Source organism: Orycteropus afer, unplaced genomic scaffold (assembly GCF_000298275.1).
Source record: "Orycteropus afer afer isolate SDZICR_OR568_19922 unplaced genomic scaffold, OryAfe1.0 scaffold00201, whole genome shotgun sequence".
Classification (NCBI taxonomy): Eukaryota; Metazoa; Chordata; class Mammalia; order Tubulidentata; family Orycteropodidae; genus Orycteropus; species Orycteropus afer.
The window spans coordinates 5,296,483-5,299,097 of NW_006921788.1; the positions used below are offsets into that span (position 1 = coordinate 5,296,483).

General features: G+C 37.5%; 1 protein-coding gene across 1 annotated transcript in view; it reads left to right on the forward strand.

The window, feature by feature from the left end:
• Positions 1 to 995: 995 nt before the first annotated feature.
• The window catches only part of SLC25A26 (solute carrier family 25 member 26), a gene marked incomplete at its 5' end in the record, with an annotated part of 234,745 nt that continues 233,125 nt past the window's right edge, over positions 996 to 2,615 (forward strand). Inside the window, one exon of the mRNA XM_007948091.1 lies at positions 996 to 1,004. Coding sequence (XP_007946282.1) covers positions 996 to 1,004 — 9 coding nt within the window. The remainder of the gene's footprint in view (positions 1,005 to 2,615) is intronic.

Consider the following 2,615-nt stretch of genomic DNA (forward strand, 5'->3'; position numbering starts at 1 on the left):
CATCTGGAGTTTGTTTTTGTGTATGGTATGAGGTACAGGTCTTGTTTCATTTTTCTGCAAATGGATCTCCAGTTTTGCCAGCACCATTTATTAAACAATCATTTAAAGAATCCACTTTTATCAGACATTCTCACCAGGATTCTATTATTTCCATTCTTTGAGAAAATGCAGAGGAAGGCGAAATATTTTGTTTACATTCTGAATTTTATGAAATCCTTAAAGTAAGAAAAATTTTGGAAAATGTTGGCTCTTTTTGTTTTTCAGTCTGTTCCTATAGCTTAGAAAATCCCCATTTATGCCCAGAAAGAAATCCCACTTTTTTTTTAAATCCTGCTTTTACTACCAATTGTGGTTTTCCGCTGCCATTACTGAGCTTTTTGGTGATATTACTTTAGTTTGTTCTTGATTGAAGTTGACCTTTGTGATCTTTGAGGTTCTTTTATGATATCTTTTAGGTTGATCATATCATACATTCATATTTAAAGTAATGTCAACTAATTTTTAATAATTTATATAGGCCAGTTAAATTTAAAAATAGATGATACTGGATTTCTTATCAGACTACTCGAATTTTTCTGGTTTATTCTTGTAGAGGTTTTACAATGAGTGGCAAGTAGAACAGAGAATGTTCACTAGGTACTTTGTAGCATGTGGGTATTTTGTAAACTCAAAAATCGGTTGGAACTATGTATGTATAATAATAAATTCATACAGTTCAAAATGTAAAAGATAGGAAAAGTTACCAGTTTAGTTTAAAATTTACTATTTAGTAACTGCAAGTGGTCCCCGATTTACCACATATCTGGGTTTTGATGAATGGCGTTTGTGACTGTCCCTTTTTTTTTTTTTTAAATGTACATCTTATTATTGTTGTTACATGCTGTCGAGTTGGACAGACCCATAATAACCCCTCCTTGGGTTTCTGAGGCAGTATCACTATGGAAGTAGATTGCCCAGCCTTCCTTCCGAGGAGTGGCTGGTGGGTTTGAACTGCCAGCCTTCTGGTTAGCAGTCAAGTGCCTTAAGCACTATGCTATCAGAGCTCCCCAATGTACATCTTATAGTTTGTAGTATGTACTACATACAATATTTCAGCATGTGATTTGCTGGTGATGTTATTCTCGTGCCAACCCCGAAGACAAAGATCAGACTTTTAAAGATACTGATAATAAAAAGCAATAATAAAACTGAAAATCAATAAACAAGATGTTCAACTTAGTCAAAATCAATTTATGATGTAGTTTTTGGAAGGGACCCCAGTCATAAGTTGGGGACTGCCTACACATGTCTTTATTGAGAGTTTCCTCTTTGTAGTTCTTCAGAGTTTGCTTATTGTGAAGTAGGTTTGATTCACAACTTTAAATGATGCCTTTTTACCTTGTGTATTGACCTTTTTTTGACACTATGTATTTATATTTCACTGAATTTCTTTCTGCTTTGACTAAGGTACAGCTGGTTTTAAAATATTTTACATGTGCTTCACCATAATTGTGATATGCAAACTTAGTTTTTAAAATGCCACTTTTTAAAACAACATGGTGTCTTTTGGGAGAGGATTAATTTGGGGCAGGTTCTAATGTTCTCTAGCCCCCCCCCCCCTTATTTTCCTTTGCTTGATTTCAAACAGTAGAGAGAATATTATTTGAACTGTTATGCTGAAACCAAACCCATTGCCGTCAAGTCAATTCTGACTTACAGCGATTCTATAGGACAGAGTAGAACTGCCAGAGAGGGTTTCCAAGGCTGTGAATCTTTTCAGAAGCAGACTGCCTCATCTTTTTCTGTGAAGCGGCTGGTGGGTTCAAACTGACTACCTTCTCGTTAGCAGACAAATGCTTTGACTACTGTGCCAACATAGTTCCAATGTGAATCCTTAGGTGTGTGTTTTTTTTTTTGTCCCCCACTTTTATTGTGGTGAAAACATACACAGCAAGAGATTCACCAACATAACAACTTCCACATTTTACAGCCCAGGGACATTGATGATATTTTTCATGTTGTGCCACCATTATTGCTGTTCTTTTCCAAAATATTCCACCACCATTAGCGTGTAAACTCAGTGTTCTATGAACAAAAGCTTCCCCTTTTCCTCTCCTTCCTATCCCTGGTAACCACTAATAATCTGTGGTGTGTGTGTGTGTGTGTATATATATATGTGTGTGTGTGTGTGTGTGTGTATCTATGTGGGAGCTCTGGTAGCATAATGCCTAAGGTACTTGACTACTAACCAGAAGGCTGGTGGTTCAAACCCACCAGTTACTGCTGGGAAGGAAGGTTGGGCAATCTACTTCCATAGTGATACTGCCTTGGAAGCCCAAGGGAGGGGTCGCTATAAGTTGGATCCAACTCCACAGCAGTGAGTTTGTTTTTTGGTTTTTATGTATCTATGTATATATATGTGTGTATGTGTGTATATTATATATGTATTTTGTGTGTGTATATATGTTGTTGTTGTTAAGTGCCGTCGAGTCGTTTCTGACTCATAGCGACCCCATGCACAGCAGAACAAAACACTGCCTGATCCCGCGCCAGCCCCACAATCCCTGCTATACTTGAGCCCATCATCGAAGCCACCGTGTCAATCCATCTTGTTGAAGGCCTCCCCCTCTTTCATC